At 34.5% G+C, this 18992-nt stretch overlaps 1 protein-coding gene across 10 annotated transcripts in view; it reads left to right on the plus strand.

Moving 5' to 3' along the window:
• Nucleotides 1-18992, plus strand: part of DIAPH2 (diaphanous related formin 2) — a 280711-nt gene that overhangs the window by 97135 nt on the left and 164584 nt on the right. For all 10 annotated transcript variants that reach the window (XR_011143401.1, XR_011143400.1, XR_011143402.1 and 7 more), the window contains 4 exons: nucleotides 2501-2602; nucleotides 5158-5252; nucleotides 11464-11565; nucleotides 17943-18182. Coding sequence is in view for 4 of the 10 variants with exons in the window: in XM_068956705.1 (XP_068812806.1) it covers nucleotides 2501-2602; nucleotides 5158-5252; nucleotides 11464-11565; nucleotides 17943-18182 (539 nt within the window). In the remaining 6 variants the exon portion in view is untranslated. The remainder of the gene's footprint in view (nucleotides 1-2500; nucleotides 2603-5157; nucleotides 5253-11463; nucleotides 11566-17942; nucleotides 18183-18992) is intronic.

Raw genomic sequence — 18992 nt, forward strand, 5'->3', positions numbered from 1 at the left:
CTGCAGTGTTCTTGAAAGTCTGTTCTCTGTGTGTGTTAGGTCATTTAGAGGTCACAGTTATTACAAAATAAAGCTTGAGGAGGGGGGGAAATTTCTATTAATCCTACCTAGTATTCCTTTGTCAAAATGTGCCTTTGCAAAATGTATTTTATTTTATTTTAAATATATTTTTATATATATATATATACACACACACAAATACAGGGTGCTCATTTACTTAACGCTAATTTAGTGGCTCATTTAGTTAACAGTATCTCTCTTTAAAAAACAGGAGTTTCCTGGCAATCAGCCTCCTATGAGAGGCTTGCATTTCTTAGCCATTGTTACATTTTTAGGGTAACATGTGAACTAGTAAACTAGTTTTTCACCCCAGATCTAGGTTTATCCTGGAGAATTCTTGGAGCTTGTTTTTACACAGAGTTGATTTTTACACAGTGTTGGAGACTGTCGTGAAACTAAACTAGGGTCTCTTATCCTGTTGTAGGTAAAGCTGTAATGGATTGGGTTCTGTCATTGAGCTCTGAGATAGCGCTTGGAAATGCTGAGAATTATAAAATTCTTCAATCTTCTGCTAAGCAATCCTTAATTTACGTTTCTGTTGGGTTTTTGCTTTATTCCCTAATAAATGTTTATGACCTCTATTGAAATTTTGCAAGCCACAAGACTGAAAAGATTAGCACTGATTTTATGAATTCTTGTCTTAGCTGGTTGTAGAACAAGCCTGTCTTCAGTGTTCACAACTAACATGACAAGTATCTTACTCCGTGAGTGGGTTGCTAGGATGTGTGCTGTTTACCCTATTTCTTTAAAGACCTAATCATATATGGAATTCCTGAAGGAATTCCTCCTTAAACCGGAGAAGCTTGGAATAGGTTACTCATCTTCTTGAATCATTTCTCACGTCTGTCTCAACAGCCCCGAATTTAGACTTTTCAACTTTGTGACGCTACCACTCATAAGGGACAAAAGTTAACTTATTTCTCACATCTGTTTTTTTTTTTCTGATGAGGGCCTGTTTTAATTTCTCTGTTTTTAATTTAAAATGATTTGTGAAAGGGGCTTGACGATGATTTCATGGAGCGTTAGTTCAGGATTTTAAACTGTAGCTCATCAGTTAAAGGTTCTGTGCCGATGGGAACTAAAGAATTAGCTGTATATATGAGATTACTATAAAGCTGATGTGTAGCTCTACGCTGTTTCAAATATAAAGCATCTGGTCATACTTCTTAGGCTTACAGGAAAAAAGTCAGGGACCGGGGGAGAGCAAGCATTGCATCATTGTTGAAATGGAATTTTTGCTTAGCTTTGTTTGAGGTAACTGGTGATGATGGAGATATCTTGGACTAGCTTACTTAATGCTGTCATGAAAATGTCCAAGGTAAACTAATTATTCAAGAGGTGTAAACCAAGCAGAACTATTTTATGCTAGATGTCTCCTTAGTGGTAATGTATGTAGGGGAAAAAACCCTATTTTTGTTTGTTTCCTGGGTTTTTTTTTTGTGTGTGTTTTGGAGGGGGAGGTTGGAAGAGGTTTAAGCTGGGTTTTGGAGTTATTCTTCACGCTAGAAATAAATATCTTTTCCTAGCAGATGTCTGTAATGAACTCTGTACTAAAGAAATCAGTTTAGCAAAAAAAAAAAAAATGCTCTGAGGAAAAAGGCATAGTTGGTCTTCTGAAAACCTCCTCATAATTTTACTTTCATCAAGCTTTTTGATGACTTAAGATGTTCATCAAATTTAATGTTAAGCATGTAACATTTCTGCTCCTTCAGTATGAAACATGTTCTGTAATGCTTAAATCCTTGCTAATGGGTTTAATTTAACTGATCCTTAAGAAAATTTTATGAAAATTATTATGTTAAATTATGCAAAAAATCAGCAAATATTTAAAATGTTTCAATACTACATTACTTTTCATATTATTTTAAGTACTGAATATAGACTAGTGATTCTTGTCACTTTAGAAATTATCAATTTAAATAGACAGTATTTTGTGTTTGATTTTGTTCTTTATTAGCAGCAGCATAAATAATTAGTAGAAGAAAACTGTATATTTTTAAGAAATCTTCCTTTGTGTGATATGGTAAATCTCAGATGATTCATCAGTTTTGGATCAAAAACTTTTAAAACTTTAATATTTCAATGGAAGGCGTTTGTATCCTTTGAGCTAACACTAAATCGATGTAGACTGTGTTTTTACAGGTGCTTGGAATATACTGGAGCTGAAGGGGAAAAAAAACTTGCCAGTTAAAAGTATATAAACATATTTTGTAGTGCTTGGGAAATTGTCATTGTTTTATGACAGTTCTCGTTTCCTGTTTCTTCTGGTATTATTAAGTTGTTTTTTTGTTTCTTTGAATATTTTAAGGTACTCTGTGGAGATGGATTTGTCTTGCCTTGAACTGATTCTTAGAGATGCGTTATTCTGGTTTTCTGGCTAAGATACTATTAATACGTTTAACAGTTGTAATAGTGAATTTAATAAATACATACTTTACAGCTAAAAGGACACTAGAAGAAACGGAAGAAAAGAAAACAGTTCAGCCGAAGAAAAGGATTAAAGAATTAAGAATTTTGGATGGAAAGACTGCACAAAACTTATGTAAGTACTGTTAAATGTATTTATTAGGTAAATATGTAATTAACACTCCACGCAAAAGTATTCTTTGTTAAATCTTTTCTTTCTTCTTTGCTGGTATGTGAAACTACTTCCCACCCCGCTTCCCAAGAAAAATAATTGCCCTTAATCTGGTATAGGGTGTTGACTTTCCTGGTCAACTGTGTGCTTTTACCACTGTGTTGCTAAACTCCAGCCAAAAGTTTCTGCTTTTTTATACAGAAAATTTGGTGCAGTTCTTGAAGCTTCACGTTATGGGAAGGCAGCATGAGTATTCTCATGCATCCTGAGAGCAGTTGGTAGCCTTGTGAAGATTTCGATGTTAATACTTAGGAAGAATTACTGTTAGAAATGCAGCCTCTTTATGCCGAAGTGGGCTTACAGCACATACTTGAAAAATTTGCTGAAGAGATTGTTAATTCAAGAATACATTTTGTTCTGATGTGATCCATCTCTTTTTTCTTAGGGATGTCTCAATGGAGTCTTTGGCTCCTGACAAACTGGTTCTTGGAGGTTGCTGTTGTGTCATTAAGAGAGGTTCCCTTAGTAAATTCTGTAATGTTACCGGTTTTTCCTATCAACGACTAATTCAGTCATTTCAGATGCATTTGGGTTCATGCAATTCTAATTGTTTAAGATGCATTTATTTTCGGCAACAAGATTATTTTTGGGAGAAAAAACAAAAAAACACTACTAAAATAATTCAATGAACAGATGAAGTTGGGTAGTAACAGCAATTACATTAGCTTCTACTAAGCTCTTATTCAGACAAGAAATAGCGTTTTGTTTTTTACTTAAGGATTTGCAAATTATGTGAACGAGAAGGGTAAATCTAACGTCGTAATGCTTGATTTTGGGGAATGGGAAATAGTAAAATGTGAGAGTTTGAAAACTAAAAGCTTCCTCCAAATCTTCATGGAGTATGAAAGCAGTGAAATGCCTTTTTCATATCAATATCTGGAAACCTTGTTTATTATATTCAGACTGCAAGAGCTACTTTTAGTTGAAAAATCTCTGAAAATTCTGTTGCATTTAATTCTTCAGTGAAAATAAGCGTAGGTGCTAGGAAGCAAAAATATATGCCTCCTCCTAGGAGGCAGAGGAATAAAGAATAATTTTATAAAAGAAACTGGCAAAAGTGAACTTGAGTCAAAAACGGTTTGCATATATATAATATGAATTCATTATACATCTTGGGGAAAGTATTTAGAATGTAACGTGAAAAATTCTAATTTCTTGGCCAAGCAAAGATGGTATAATTTTAAATTTAGAGAGACTGATGAGATCGATTAGTTATGAGAGAGAGATTTCTAATGAGAAAAGTACTATGAAGTAGAAGATAGGTGCAAATGCTACTACCATAAACTATAAGGAAAGCTATAGCATTCAGTGATATTTAAATTGTGTGTTTTTTTAAGTATATGATGTAATTATCACCTGTAAACGTTACAGGGTGGAGAGAGCTCTAATGAATTCTGGTTAGCATTTTCTCCGTTATGTTCTGTGACTATAACATTGAAGAAAATAGCTTTGCCTATTATTTTAAACTTGATCATTCTCTCTTTAATTATGTAGGCAAATCAGTCATTGACAGAAGTTGATTCTTTTATTTGAATTGGAAATACCGTAAAATGCCAGTGGTCTGTCTACATCCAGGACAAATGAAGTGTAAAACCAAATCTATGCATTGTTTATTGCCATGTCCACGAGCACATTTTCCATAGCTGAAAATGTGCTGTGACACAAGTGTTATAAAATTTCAAACCAAATGTTGAAAATATGGATACAGGAAAATCAGCCTTAGTAGTTGGGCTGAATGTACATCATGAAAATGGTATGCTAATCTAATCTGTTAGGGATGCTTTGTGGCATACTGAATTGGGCTCTATTGAAATCAAATCTGAGCAATCAGCAATTGCAGTCTGAGTCAAATTGCCAGCAATCTGAGTCAGCAAACTGAGATCAAATTGCTTTGATAATTCCTTCTTTTAATAATGTGTAACATGCATTCTTTCTTGGATAAGCTCAGTTACCATCAAAAATGGGAGAGGGCTTAGGGTATTGTTTTGTCTTTTCCCAAATTTTTATTAGCCTTTGGACCTGAAATTTTCCTAGAATTCTATGTAAATATCATTCAAACAGTTGCAAATTCATTTCATATATGTACATGTGGTTATGAAAGCAAAGATAATAGCTAAAGTCTTCTAATGACTGCATAAATCTAGTTTTAAGTAATAATGTAGATATTTTTTCCGTTTGTAAAAATAGGACTTTATTCATACAGTTAAGAAATACTGCTAGGGAGCAACTGAGGCTCTCTGAATGGTTACTACTGCTGTTGTGGTTTTACTCCTTACATGTTTTCATTACAATTTGGACTGAAATAGTGCACTTCATCTACAGATTATTTTATATAGGAAAATTTTTCATTGTTTATCATCTTAATTTGAATGAAGAATGGGCTGGTAGAAATTACGTTTGTGTTCTTATATGAATCTTTTTGATATTTTTAATTCTTATTATGTGTTATTGAATTTTAGCAATATTTTTGGGATCTTTTCGTATGCCTTACGAAGAAATAAAAAGTATAATTTTAGAGATTGATGAAGAGAAGCTGAGTGAGTCCTTAATTCAGGTATGTGAAAATGTCACTGGTTTTGCTGATAGTTTGTTTGCCACATGAAAATGCTGTGAAAGAATGAGAATTCAAGAGTAAAATAGCGTAGTGTGTTTACTGTTTTGTTTATTTCCCTTCTACTTTTGCATATGATGAGATATAGCAGTAAAACTGCGTCTTTAAAAGAGGCTGTTAACAGAAGCCGATTCATTGCAGAGTTTGTCACTTCATGAAGTTTCCTTTTCAAAAGGAAACTCATGATCATAATTCTAGTTTTTTGAGCTTCTAAGTCAACCAAACATTCATCCCAGTTGAGGCTGGTGCATAGTGAAGTTTCACCAGACTTTTCACTGAAAAATCTCAGCTCTTTACTAGTGATAGATGAAACTACTTGAAGATGAAACTACTATCTTTAGGGATACTTCTTCAACCCAAACAAAAATATCAGTGAATCAAGTCTGCTTCCAGGCTGGCTTTGTCATGTTTTGAGGCCAAAATCTCTTAGCCAAAGAGAGGAAAATACAAACCACCTAATGATCTCTAGGAAGTGATAGAGAGCAGCTCGTAAGCACTCAAGACAAAAAGCGTATGCAGGAATAGCACAGCAGTATAGCTATGATATTGGTGTTGAATTGGTTTATTTTAATATATGCAGATTCATGGTGTCATGACTATCGACTCATCCCGACTCCACTAACGGATGCTTTTTTAGCTAAGATACCAGGCCCCTATTTGCCCTTTCCTCCTTCCCTGTCCCCTGCATGTGTGCTGTGTCCCCCAATAATGTTTTTCCTGCTCTCCCCTGCTCCCCCAGTTTTCTTTATGAATTCCTTCCTCTTGTCTTGATCCAGGCTTTTTTTTTTTTTTTTTTTTTTTTTTTTTTCATTCCAGGAAAACTAGATAAGATTCAGTTGCCTGATCTTTTCACAGTTAGGCTATGCAGTTCATAACTTTTTCAAACATGGGTGTGTTTTAACAAAATTGGCTCCACTATGTTACACAATATACAGTATAAAATAATTTTATCAAATTAAATTCACTTATCCTTCCTCTGCAATTTTTCTGTGTCAGAAGAGCCCTCCTACATCTCTGGAGCTTTGTTTTGTTGACATGTTTAAGGAAGGGCTGTCATTTTCTCGTAGACCTCAGTAGCGAGCCCAGTAGGGTCACAGCAGTACCTACAGGATCCTTTTTCATGGTTACATATTCTGAAACTTCTACCACCTAATGCAACATGCTTGAAAACATACATGGGGCATCGAAAATTCTCACCTCTATTTAATTTTGGGCCATACTTGATGTTGTTGTTGTTATTTTTTGCGTACTTTCTGCTAATATTTTTGAAAGTTCTTTATTTATCATAATTTATTTCCTGTCTGTCCTTATTTGATGTATTTCAGTATGGTGTCCTGCTTCAGGCCATGTCAGCACGAAATGCCTTAGTTTTGAATATGGGCTCTAAAGTTACATACCAAGTACTTCTAATATGCATTTACATGATAAAAATATTACCTGTAACTGCAGAGAATCTATTTTTCTTACAAAAGCCTTCTGCACAGGATAGGAAATACCTAGAAAGAAGTAGGAAGTCTGAGTTTACAGTTATGGTCAAGGATATTGGATAAGTCTACAAGATTAATAAAATCAAATGTCAACAGGAAAAAAACCCTCAGATACCTCAAAAATGCAGAATAGCTTAACATTAGTGTAATTACTTTACTTACAGTAAATGCAGAGTTATCTTGAGGTCTGGATTAATAGAAATAGTGTGTAATATATTAGGTCAAAATGTAAAGTCGTGATCTTAAAATGTAATTGTAAAATACTGGAAGCTAATTTGTAATGGTTGCTTATGAATCAGAAATGATTGAGGAGGAGTAACAGTGAGTCTGTCTCCAACAGGATGAGTATAACTACCACTGTGATGCAGCCATAAAAAAAGCAAATGTGATTGTAAGGTGTGTCAGGTGAAGTATTTCCAGGAGAGAGGATAATTATTATGTTTTTGAGTAACGCACTTGTGCAGAGTATTTTAGATAATGTCTTACATTTCTCAAAAGTGAGTTTGAAATGTAGAAGCTGAACTTAAAAACTACTTAAGCTGATTGGGGGATGGAGAAACACAGTTTAAAAAGGAAGCTAGAAAAGATTGGCTTGATTAGGTTAGCAGTATAAATAGCTAAGAGGGGATATAACTTCATTATAACTACCAGGAGAAGAGAGAGGTAGATAGGCATCAAGGAGGAAAATGAAATCACTTAAGTAAAAGGCAATGTTAACAACAGAACGCATGGACGGCCTCATGATAAATTCATGATCATTTTAGAAACTGAGCTGTTCATAACCCTTGATAGAGCAAGGCTTTGGCTTGGTATTCCAGTGGAGGGAATTGGAGCTGGAAATAATAAGTTTTCTTTGGAGGTTGATCCATTTCTGAAAGGCCTCTAATAGCAGGTAGATTTAGCTGATATACTGGAAGAATTTCCTTCCATGTTTCTAAAAATACTTGTAGGGACATATTGACAGAAATGGGCTGTATCCTCTGTTTGATGTTCAATCTCTTCTAATGTATTTTATTCTAGTCTTCCAACTATGTGTGAGGTACTACCTCATTTACCAGTTAAACATTTTTCAGACTAATTGGAGAACTTTTACAAAGCAAACCTTACTTGCTTTCATACTTAGTAAAACTTGAACTTTATAGAAATGCATGTGCAAAAACTGCTTTGTTCTCTCTAAGTATCAGTAGGTCTCTAAGTATGTCTGTAAGTCTCTCTAAGTATCTGGTGGTGAAGGCTAAATGTGTATAGCACGACTGAGCATATTGAGAAGTGCTGTTTCTTTCAGGTAGGCTTCTGAAGGCCTTGTTTCTTGCTGCTTTTCAAGTTTGTCTTGTAATGCTTACTAAAATTAATTGGAATTTTAATCAGGTTGAATACATGGTAGGCTGTAGGCCACTATTTTTTTTCCTCGAGAAATATATTCTAGGAAAACATATTGTCAATTCTCTCTGAGAGAATAAGTTCTTATAAACAGCTACTTGCCAAACATCACGTTTGGCAGAATTCAGAGCGTTGTGACAGTGGGCTTTCAGCTGATCGTCATGTCCCAGACGCTAGATGGAGCGGCTCACTTGACAGCAGTAGGGAAACAATACACAACTAAGCATGCTGTATTATCATTTGAATTTAGTAATATGTTTTTCTTATAGTCATCTTCTCCAAGAACCTTAGTTCTAAGCTGTTAATTGGGGTGTGGAGAAATTGGGACTGAGTCAACCAGTTGTGAACATGCATTTTGCACATCTTCAAACTTTAATGGTGTCATTATCCTGGTATTTCACAGTATAATAGCGAAGGTAGTCTGCTAGTCATTTTAGTGAACGTTCAGGTTTGAATTCATGTACGTACTTATTTTTGTTCAAATTATGACTCTGGATTTTCTGGTTACTCTTAAGAGTCGTTGAAATTTTTTTTAAAAATGCCCTTAAAAATTGCAGTGCAAGGATTTTTACAACATCAATTTTTAACCAGTTTTAGTGCTGACGACATTATGGATAGGATTTATCCATACGATCCATCATATTTAACATATATTCTTTACTGTTAACTGTCTAGTACTCCATCATATTTTTTAATCTTTGTTAGTGAATGCAGAGATTCTTGTATCTCCTTCAATAGCTTTTTTCATATACAAGTTTGAGGACCTGAAAAGTTGTCATCTGAGTTTCTGCAATGTACTTTAATGTTCTCTGAGTATATATTTCTTCCAAGAAGCATAAACCTACCTTTCTATCAGCCTCTTATTGTCAGCCTTAGTTTTCTACTACTTTTTATTTTCATATAAACCTTTTTTATTTACCCTATTTTTATTTAGACCTGCATCATTATCATAAATACGTTATTCTAAAATATCACTCTCCAAAATGTGTTTCTTAAAGAACTGGCAAGGAGTGGAATATTTGATCACTGAATACTCTAGCTTCATTTTTAATTATTCAGTAGAATTAATCAAAATAAACGTTTGGATATAGGTATAGGTATAGATATTTCTGACATCTGCCAGTGTTTAGTGCGGAGGATTGTAACTGGCATGAAAACAGCCTGGAAAGGTGCTCTACAAGGATGGTCCAGAAGCAGAATATAATGAGATCAGACTGCTCTAGAAGTAAGACAAAGCTGGACCATAACTCTCTTTTTTTTAAGTGATAGTGCAGTGCTTTTTCCTGTTACGTGGTTAACAATGTGCGTATATATATGCATATATATGCACACATGCACAAATATACACACACATATATATTTTTAATCACTGCACTGATCATTTATCTATAGTTAAAATCTTCATTTAGGCCCTGAGAGTTATAGGCCAATCAGCCTGAGTTCAATACCTTGGATACACATCCTTTAGGAATTTTCAAATTTGTGATGGAGAAGAGACATTGAGGAGGAGTCAGCATGGATTTGCTAAGGGCAGAAGACAGAAACAAAAAATTATTTTTGGCAAGAATGAAAGACTTTTCTTCATATTTTCACTTAACTAACCTTTGGGTATGCAATTAGAAGGAAAAATTGAACTTTGTATTTTGCAGAATAAATGTAATGATGTGGAAAACAATTGTTGTAACAATGCAATGTGATATCAAGTACTACTTGGTTTTATTTTGTATTATGATCATGCTAAATGGTATTCTTCTAGCTGAAATGGTGAACTGACACAGCAGAGTTTTTTTTTTTTTGGAATTCCAGCATATGTTAACTTACGAATATGGTTATTTTTCATACATTATATGAAATTAGGTGAGGTGAACAGAGCTTCATGTTAAAATCATTTACCAGTATTAGAAACTGATATTTTACAAGTCTAAACCAAACTGCAAAAGACTTAAATATTGGCATGGTGGAGAATGTTAGTGGAGTGAATTTTTTTTCAAATGATCAACCAGTAACAACCTGTAAGGAGGAGGTATTGATTGTGGACAGCAGTTAATTAGAGTTTTCTTTAGTTACGTTGCTGATGGCTTGACTTCTTTAAGGAGGAGCTGGCAGGGGCCTCAGACATTAAAAAAACCCAATAGTTATCCAATAAATTTATGATTTTATATATATACATAAAATTGTAGAATGTTTGCTTTAAGCATAGTCAGCATTTACTTGGGGTAGATCTCCTTTTGTTTTTACTTTATTTAATCATCTAGATTGTGATTTTGGAACTCACTAGTTACATAAAGATTATGTCCCAAGTTGCATCAAGATTATGATATCTGGAGTAGATACCTGTCTGCATGCTGAGAATTCATTCTGATCTGTGGGGACGATACAGAGGTGCAGAAGATGTCTTAAGCTTCCTTTGATGCTGTGACATCATTTGAAGTCCTTGTGCTACCACAGACCTTAATATCAGCTGTAGTATACTCTTATCAGCCTAACACTTCTTTAATTCCCTTCAGTCTCTTTCTTTGTTCCTAAGATTCATGAACTTTTTTTGAACGAGAAAGGACTATTTGCTTTCATTTACTTGCTTGAATGTAGATACATAGGTTTATTTTTTTCCCTGAAGTATCTTTTTTTTTTTTTTGAAACTAACAAACTTAAATATTTTGAAATTTAAGTACACACAAGCTACACGTCTACTGAATAGCCTTTAAAGCCAAAGAATACTCTGTTTTAATAAAAATAGTTCTATACCTGAGGCATAATTGTTTTTGAAAGTTAAATCATATGTTGCAAAAGTTTTTAGGGGTCATAGATGAGATTTGGAGCAAGTTTTACTTCTTGCTGAATTATGTTATCAAAAGAGGTGAGTGTTACATTTACAATCCAGAGATTCTGTATAATTTTGAGATGGCATTCATTTTTTGTGTAAGGTGATTTCAAGTGAAACTTTTGCACTGCTGTTGCGAATAACGTCTTATGCTGTTTGTTTTGTTTGTTTGTTGATTTGTTTTTCTCTCTTCAGGCAGTCATGTCCTGCTTTGTACAGACCAGTTGTTCCTTGGTTAATACATAATGAGCAAAATACAATCATGAGGACAAAAGAAAAGATTGTAGACGCTGTGTTTGACAGTGTCTAAGAGCTGTTGTATAAAACTTGCGGTCATTCCTCAAATTAGAGACTGTAACAGAGGTGCTGATGTCTGTATTAAATGATTGGTGATTTGATGTTTGTTTATTGTTGAAGGTACCTACATGAATTAAGCTTCTAATTTTTTTTTGTTTGTTTTTATTAGAGCCTCGTAAAGAATCTTCCTGAACAGAAAGAGCTCAATGCTTTAGCCCAATTAAAGGATGAATATAGTGATCTTTGCGAGCCAGAACAATTTGGAATTGTCGTAAGTATTAGTGCAGTAATTAACAGGAAAGTTATATTTTTATCAAATAGATTGGAAAGAAAAATTATAGGTTTAAATTATTTTGGTTAGAGTTATTGCAGGTTCTGCAGAATGTTACCATTTATTTGTTGATCATTAACAATCCAAAAATCTCTGTAAGTACATATACTTTTGTTTTTTCTAGAAGGAATAATGGCATGCAGCTAAGACCAAAAAGCATTTCTGTGCCAAACCAAGTATTTTATCTGACTGCCTTGTGTGTCTTGTATGCAAATCTTGTATGTTGATTGAACCTACAGTGTTCTTCATCACTAACAAAGAAGGTGTATTTCTAAGAGTTCATAAACTATTCATTAACTCAGTGGCACTGACATTTTCGATTAACTTATACTACTGTATGGAAAACTGTAGTTGACTGAAAGAGTTAATTTTTTTTTATACACATATATACCTACACATACAAATTTATGAAACTGCTGTGGAATATGCACGCATTCATGTCAGAATTTAGATTTAAGATTGTACTCTGTTACTTTTACTTGTGTTCAATACATAGATTTATCCCCAAAGTAGGGATAACAGATATTACAATGACTAGATCCAGTTTCTGAATGAAAGTATCAATTTTACATGAATTGCCCTAACACAAGCTAGTAGTTGCCTGTATGATACAGAATACTAGAGTAGGACTTGGAAGACTTTTCTTCTTTTTCCTCTTCTTGTCTCTCAAAGACCTGATTAGTCTGTAGGCAAATTAATTCCAATTTTCTCTTCGATTTGTCAGTCCGTAAGATTATGGTGCTGATGATCACCTCTGTAGTGTGGTTAGAATATATCTGTAACTTCACAGGAGCTAGGTTTGCCCTTGTTAGATTCTTATGGTGTTATGCACTGTCAAATGTGTTATAGACAGAAATAGTGGTCACTTGAAAGAGTAAAACTAGCTTTCTGTTAAAAAGCTCTGTTCTGAGCATAATTTGTCTTCAAAAGTGCCTTTTGATTTGTCTGGATTCAGGGAACATAATTGGACCTAATGAGATTTTTGTAGAGGAGTTAGGGAAGTAAAAGGACAGTCACTTTTTTGGAAAACCTTTAGGCTTTTTATTTTTTAATAAATGGCATAAAGTTCCCAAAATACATCGTTTTAGAACAATGAGGAGGAGGCTTGATTGAGGTGTAATATATAACTCTAAAAGCACTGGAGGAATACTTTATGCCTTCTTTGTCACAGGGCAGAAAGTGACTGAAACAATATGATGAAATGACAGTGATACTTCCCAGCCCAAAAACGCAAAGGTCTTCTGCTCTCTCAGAAGGAAGGAATGCTAGAACAATTGAGTTATCTGTCTGCTTTTTCTCTACTTTTGAAAAGGCAGTGAGCAAAAGCATAGCAGGGAGCGACTGATATACCAAATAAATGTTTCATTTTTCTTCTCTCACACAAATAATGCCAATTCAAGTGTGAAAGCAGTTAAATTTTGTGCAAGGAGATTATTTGAAACTTGTCCAAGGAAAGCGCAGGATGAAAGCAAGCAAGATAGAGGCAATAAAGACAAGTAAAGATGACTAGGATGTCCATAAAAGTCCATTCACTTAGCTATTTAAAATGTTAGCAAAGCAATTGAGAAAATTATGCCTAATGATCTTGATTTAAGGCATTCTATAGACGTTCCTCTTTTTTACTGTAGGTTCCTACCCACTCCATCCTGATCTGTAACTTGTGTCTTCTAACTAGACCCCTTTCTCTTGCCACACGCTTTCCATTAGAAACATTATACCTACCCTGTCTCTTCTAAGTTGTCCTTTTTCACCTGTTCAGTTTTGTTATATTTTTCTATGGGTTGTATATAAAGAGATTTCTTTACCAGTGTGCTGTTTATGTGCATCCTCACTGTTCTCTGTTGGATAACAGTGAATTACCCTTCTGCTGAGGAAAGCTGTGATAACAAGGCTGCACCATGAGTTAGGAGCAAGCTGCAGATGTCAGTCCATTGCTCTGAGCCATGTTCTAGGGATTCTACATCAAAAAAACAGAAAATTCAAAGGAAAAAGAAAAATTCAGAATGATAAATGAGGGTCACTGGGGAGACTGTCTCACATCTTTGGTTCTTTTATGCACCTGGGATCTTCTGTTTTTGACTTTTAATTACTACTGAATTGAATCTACGTGGTCCTTGTTTTTCACTCAAATGTTTTGAAAAAGTCATAATTTTTATAAATACAACCTTATTTTTAGATAGCAGGTATCACATAATACACTCATGATCACTTTTTTTGCTGCTTCATTATTTTAGGGAGTGATTGACCAGAAAAGTTGAGAAAGCATTCAGAAGTAGTTAATGCAACATTAACTAGAAAAGCATGCTTCATCCAACATGTCCAAGCTGTGGTGTTTGCCTGATGAAGAGATTAAGTGTCCTGAAGCTTATTTGTTTATTCAACTTTATCATCTGATTCAATTAAAAAAAAATATTACTTATGGGCACTGCTTCTGTTTTATTTTTAGTCTCTTACGGCTACAATAATAAAAGGCTCATTTTATTTTATGGTTTAACTTAATGCAACCATCCATTTTTCCGTTAAAGTAGAAGAAAAGCAGCTGAACTTGACTGCAGTCAAGTAAGGAGGTTCTTTTTCATTGTGTATTGAATTAATTTTCAAGTCTTGCTTAATAATAATCTTAACCTTGATGTTAAGAAGAATATGGTTAGAAATAAAGGCTGACTGATAGGCTATATAAAGGAACGTGTAAAAGGTGTGCACTTATTTGTATATAAATTTAGGTATGTTAATTAACAGAGATTTTAATTGGATAATCAGTATGCCTATCAAATTTAATAAAGGTCAGAATAAGCTGTTTAAAATATGTGTACAAAAGCCCTACTTAAATGGATTGCTTACTGTACGAGACCAATTAGCTTAATATTCATCTGATATGTGAATGAAAATTAGAGCATCGCATTTTAATTTAGATGAAATATTAAGATCAATTATATACTCAAATTAATTATTGGAGCAGTTTTTGAAGTTATGTCCTGGGATAAAAAAGGCAGTTCGGAATCTCATATGAAAATGATTGTTACTGATGCTGAAGTGGAGTGAGGAAAACAGATTAACTGCTTTAGTTCTGTAATGTTAAATAAGCTGTGCAGAATTTTCTGATATTTAAATATAAAATATGTATGTGGAAAGGTTAACTTTTTATGACACAGGAGCAGCTGCATCTTAAATAATGACACTTGGTTGCTGGTTGAACACTTTAAGTATTATAAAAGTATAACTGCCATATCTGTGTTATGCAAGTATTAACCATTTCTTCTCAATGAAGGTCTAAAAAATATAGTCTTATGCAGAGTTCATGGTATTTAAACTCTCAAAGCTTTACCTGTATTTCCTGACTGCCGATCATGACATTTGTGTTTCCTATGTGATCCATCAAGTGGAATTAAGAATATTGTTATTGCTTCTAAAAGATTATCCCACAGTTGTGATGCAAGTTTTAGTTAATAACTGTTTCCTATACAAAAACAAAACAAACAAACCCAAAGTGACTGAAACTGACCAAAAGATACCTTGTCTCTTGTGTATTTTGGAAAAGTGAGAATTCTTTAGGAGATTCTGTGATCCTGTCTGGAGGATAACCAGCACTGGCTGTCCAAAAGAGTCCTTGCTGGCAGGTACACCAGTCAAGAGGAATTGTACAAGCTGAACCTGTTTGAGTCATTCAGTCTTATTAATTATATGTGGCCATTTGTTTTTCGCTACTGTAATTTCTAGTGCGACTGCAGAATTAATCTTTGTAGAACACCGCTGAAAAAAAGAATAGCAGCTGATGAATATATTATATTGAAGAGGCTAAGTTGTCAGAGTAAGTTCACAAATTTGTATTACAGGTATTACAACTTTTTCCCTTAGGAAACGAGGCTAATTTAGTTGTGCTTTTTGCCTTGTTCTCCATTAACCTTTGAACTAAGTTTTGATGGAGGGCCAGAGAGTTGAAAGTTAATTATATTTCTTTAAGTAAGAAGTAAATCAAGAACTTGACTAAGTAGACAATTCAGACAGGAGCCTTTATGAAAGCTCAGGTAGGGAAATTATGACGTGTGGATGCATAGGAAACAATCTCATTAGCTCCAGTGCCCACAACAGGATTTTTAAAAAGTCCATTTATTTATTTTAAACCTACTGTGCTGGATAATACTTGCTGTTACTTAAATCCTTTTGAATGTGTGATATCTTATATACCTTTGACACCAATTCTGCAGAGCTATAAAGAACTTGTTTTTTTTTTTCCCTAATGAATCTTAATTAATATAAGTATTGCACCTTACCTATTTTCTTAAGATTCCTCTAAGTTCAGTCTTTTCATCAGCCCTTGAATATGTGTATATACATGCATACATAAGAAAAAAGAGAAACTTGCAGGGTGGGAAATGCAGCTCCTGGTCTTTATCCACTGATGCATAAAGAACGTAATGTACATAAGTATTTTTAATTCTACAGGAAACAACCCACTTGAAGCAGCGCTCACTGAATTGTCAAGGTTTTTTTTTTTTTAAATACTATGCAGATCAGGAAATGAAATTAAAACTTAGCGCTGTTGTTACAGACAACAATAGACCTTGCAATGCAAATAAATCCGCTGCGTATTATAGCATGGTGACCAATGTTCTGCGCCACTTCACAGCGTTTAGAAGAAGAGAAAAGTACAAATCAGCTAACGTGTTGTAAAGGGTTATTCTTCACAAATATTTCAGTCAGTGTTCTGTGCAGTGAAACACCTGCCTCATTGCAGTTCTGTTTTCATATTCTAAGGCTTTTAAATATCTTCTGGAGAAATTACAGTCATACAATAACTATAAGGACATGTTTTGGCAGACAGTCTAGCAATCATTCTTGGGGCCTTTAAGCTGATGAATCAGTAACATCAACTCTTCGATATCTACATTGCTTCCCATTTTACAAAGGTGTGATTTAAACCTCCCGTGTGTTTATCAGGTCAGAAAGTCACGTGCTGCCTTTAGCAGAGTGTCTGAAACGTAAAGGCAGTAGCATCTTGGGAAGTAGCTTACGAAGTTTGTTTAAAGGGCAAAGACAACAGGTTGAAAAGCAGGCAGCATACTGCCTGCACAACGTTATGGCTTGTGATCAGAGCTGAAGGAGTAAACCTGAAGTATATCGTTGCTTTAGTATCTTGGGGCATGTTTCCTTGTATACGTAACATTGGTTGTTGTGAATTTGTGCCAAAACCCCTTTATTCGCCTCTTGAATCTGATCGGTTGTTGAGATATGCAGCCTGGGGCTTTTTTTTAAGGTGAACTTGAAAGATCTTGGGGTCAAATGAATATTGTACTGTGTCTTCTAAAGCACATTTTAGCTTTTCAGTAACTATCGTTCCAAAATGCTGGTGGAATTTGTATTATTATTTTTGTGTGACTCGGGATGCTATGGGTATAGCTAATATAGCTAACAAGTGAGTCAAAAAAAGGTTTTTCAGTTTAATTAAAACTTCAAAAATAAACAACTTAGAAATACCACTAATATCAGTATTTATGACAGTAACTCACATCAGTGTAGTGGCGGAAAAATACTTCATGATTAATGCTATTGATGTAACCTGGCTTCACACAAACATCTGGCTAATGAAGCTTGACCTCCTGTGTCTCAAACTCACTGAAGTTTTCCCATGTCTTTCCCCAAAGACCCCTAAGAATTCATCCTTCCTCGACTTTCTCCCCTGTGGCTCCGCTGATGATAAAGGGCGAGTTGGGAACTGTGTATCAACTCAGTAAGAGAGGGTTTGAAAAGGAAAAGTGTAATTCTTTAGCTTAATCAAACTGAAACATAAATGTTTACATTTGTGCTGGTATCGGCACACGCACTTAAGAGAGTCCTGCCCTATTTTTGTAGGAAGAAAAACTGAGAAGCTTAGATTTAGGAAGTCAGTAAATATCAGAGACCAAGGGTAAATTTTTTTGAGCTGTGATAGCGTATATGTGAAAGTTAATCTTCAGTTCTTGTTAATTGGTGGAACTGGCTTACATTTCCTTTGCTGTGAAGAAGTGTTTTGGCAGTGTGCTGCATTTATTGTCAGTGAATTTGAAATTAAGTTATTTGATAACAAAAAAGTGTTCTTTTTATTTTTAGTATGTTGTTTCAATGAATTGGTTCAAGTTAAGTAATATGGCTTGGGTCGGGGGGGGAAAATCTCTGTGCAGGTACAGATTCTTGGAAATGCAATGCAGTCAAAAATGTGTGGGAAGTGTACTTTCTTGCTTTCTGATGTGACTACACAATGTTTTTTTGGTATCAGCTATTTTGCATAAATAAACTTTTGTTATTTTGTATGTTCTGATTTCTTATTTCTTATTTTGCAGATGAGTTCAGTGAAAATGTTGCGATCACGTCTCAATGGGATTCTTTTCAGGCTCATGTTTGAAGAGCATGTAAACAATATCAAACCTGACATCATGGCAGTTACACTAGCTTGTGAAGAGCTGAAGAAGAGTGAAAGTTTTAGTAGGCTTTTAGAGTTAGTGCTGTTGGTTGGGAACTACATGAACTCTGGCTCCAGAAATGCACAATCTCTTGGTTTTAACATCAGTTTTCTTTGCAAGGTAAGATGAAGCTATGCAAGTTTTGTAATTGTAGGTTCATGAAACTTGCAACGCATGACAAACTACCCTAAGTAGGGAAAAACCTTCCATCAGTGGGACTTACTGACTACAACTCTTTTTAGCAAGGGATGCACTACAAAGATGTCACCATCTTCAGAGAGAATAAAAGCCATCACCTGGGAAGTGTGTTTATTTTTGAGTAGTTACTTTAAAGAGAGCCCAAGCTGAAAGTTTTTAAAACCATTGCTGCTTTTACTTTTCAATATTTTTTGATACTAAAGGGAAATTAATATTTTAAGCAGAAAAATAGCTGTGAGTTCAGGGAAGGGAATGATGACTGTGCATGAATGGTATTCTAGCATAGCCTAGATTCGGGACGGTATTCTTGTACCGCAGATGATAGATTATTATAAAGTGCTGTCAACGCTAATCCAGCAGTAGATGTTGTCACAGTAAATGTAGATTGACTAATTCTGCAAACTGTTCTCTACTGAACTGAGTAACCAATTGAAGTGTAGCTATCTGTGCTTACAGCTAAATTCCATTTAAAATAACTGAGAAACTCATTTCTGATTATTTAATTCAGACCTGTCCTCAGAAGCAAAATCTATGTTAATTTTTTTTAGTTTTAAGCTTGATGTTTGTTTTGGAAGTGTTTTTTGTTCTTGTATGTGTTTTTTGGTTTATTGTTGTTTTCTTCTCTTCTCTGCTACATATAGAGAAAATAGTTCAACATTCTCTGTAAAGAAGTGTTTACTGTGCTACTGCATCTAAGTATTCGATATGCTTTGTTATAAGGTGACATCTAAA

This window comes from Struthio camelus, chromosome 11 (genome assembly GCF_040807025.1).
Source record: "Struthio camelus isolate bStrCam1 chromosome 11, bStrCam1.hap1, whole genome shotgun sequence".
In the NCBI taxonomy this organism is placed as follows: domain Eukaryota; kingdom Metazoa; phylum Chordata; class Aves; order Struthioniformes; family Struthionidae; genus Struthio; species Struthio camelus.